At 44.7% G+C, this 1,267-nt stretch overlaps 1 protein-coding gene across 1 annotated transcript; it reads right to left on the reverse strand.

The window, feature by feature from the left end:
- Nucleotides 1-817: 817 nt before the first annotated feature.
- On the reverse strand, nucleotides 818-1,267 carry atoh1c (atonal bHLH transcription factor 1c). Its single transcript, XM_061926685.2, has one exon. It carries the CDS (start codon nucleotides 1,265-1,267, stop codon nucleotides 869-871), a length of 399 nt encoding a protein of 132 aa, XP_061782669.1. The 3' UTR covers nucleotides 818-868.

A 1,267-nucleotide genomic window follows, 5' to 3' on the forward strand; every position in this document is an offset into this window, starting at 1 on the left:
AATTCCACCTGAGAAGCTTCAAAAATGTGTCTCCTCAGTTCCCAAACCTTTACTGAGTGTTGTTAAAAGGAAAGGCCATGTAACACAGTGGTGAACATGCCCTTTCCCAACTACTTTGGCACGTGTTGCAGCCATGAAATTCTAAGCTAATTATTATTTGCAAAAAAAAAAAATAAAGTTTATGAGTTTGTAGCATATTCAACTGAATATGGCTTGAAAAGGATTTGCAAATCATTGTATTCCGTTTATATTTACATCTAACACCATTTCCCAACTCATATGGAAACGGGGTTTGTATATATATATATATATATATAAAAGTTTTCTATAAAAATGTGATTTTAAATACATTTTTGAGAATGACTGTTTAAAATAAGAATGCATGATTCAGGTGTTTCTAGATAGCTTTGAAAATGTCATAAAAAACAACAAAAAGTTCTTTTTTCAAAACTTTTTTTAATGATTCTTGAAAATCACGAATAGATTTAAAATTGGTATGAGATTGAATTTAGAGCCTGAAAATGTATTTAAAAAAAAATATATATATATAAAACTTTTTTTAATTTTAAATCCATCCATCCATTTTCTACCGCTTGTCCCTTTTGGGGTTGTGGGGGCGCTGGAGCCTATCTCAGCTGCATTCGGGCGGTAAGCGGGGTCCACCCTGGACAAATCCATTTTTGAAAATGTAGAGCTGGGATGAATAAGAATGTCATGTTTTCCTGCAGCGTCAATACAGCTAGTGAGTGTGCCACACGCTCGCTGAAACCTCACCCCTTCAAAACTGACCTTTATGGACTTAAAAAGTAAAATTAGAAAAGCTGGAAGCACCAAAGTTTAAATGAGGAAGCAGCAAAGTCTTTGGTCCTCACACAAGTGGTCCAAGCGGCTCGGGTCTCGCTCCTTCTTCCTGAGGCGAGTCTTCCTCTCCGTCCCGCGTCTCCCCCGCCTGGCACGCCAGGTCCTCCTCCGCCGGCCGCAGCAGCTGACTGAGGGTGGCGATGTAAATCTGCGCCATCTGAAGCGTCTCCGACTTGGAGAGTTTTCTGTGGCTCTCCATCTGGGGGACCACGCTCCTCAGGCGCTCGAACGCCACGTTCAGACCCAGCATCCTCTTCCTCTCCCGGGCGTTGGCCGCCAGTCGCCGCCGCCTACGGGCAAGCTCCAGGGCGGCGCCCGGCACCTCCACCCGTGGGCCCGGCCACAGCTGCGGGTGGTGCTGATCGGGCGCGGCGAAGGAAGCGAAGAGGCTTCTCCTGGGCGACAT

Source organism: Nerophis lumbriciformis, linkage group LG32, assembly GCF_033978685.3.
Source record: "Nerophis lumbriciformis linkage group LG32, RoL_Nlum_v2.1, whole genome shotgun sequence".
NCBI classification, from domain to species: domain Eukaryota; kingdom Metazoa; phylum Chordata; class Actinopteri; order Syngnathiformes; family Syngnathidae; genus Nerophis; species Nerophis lumbriciformis.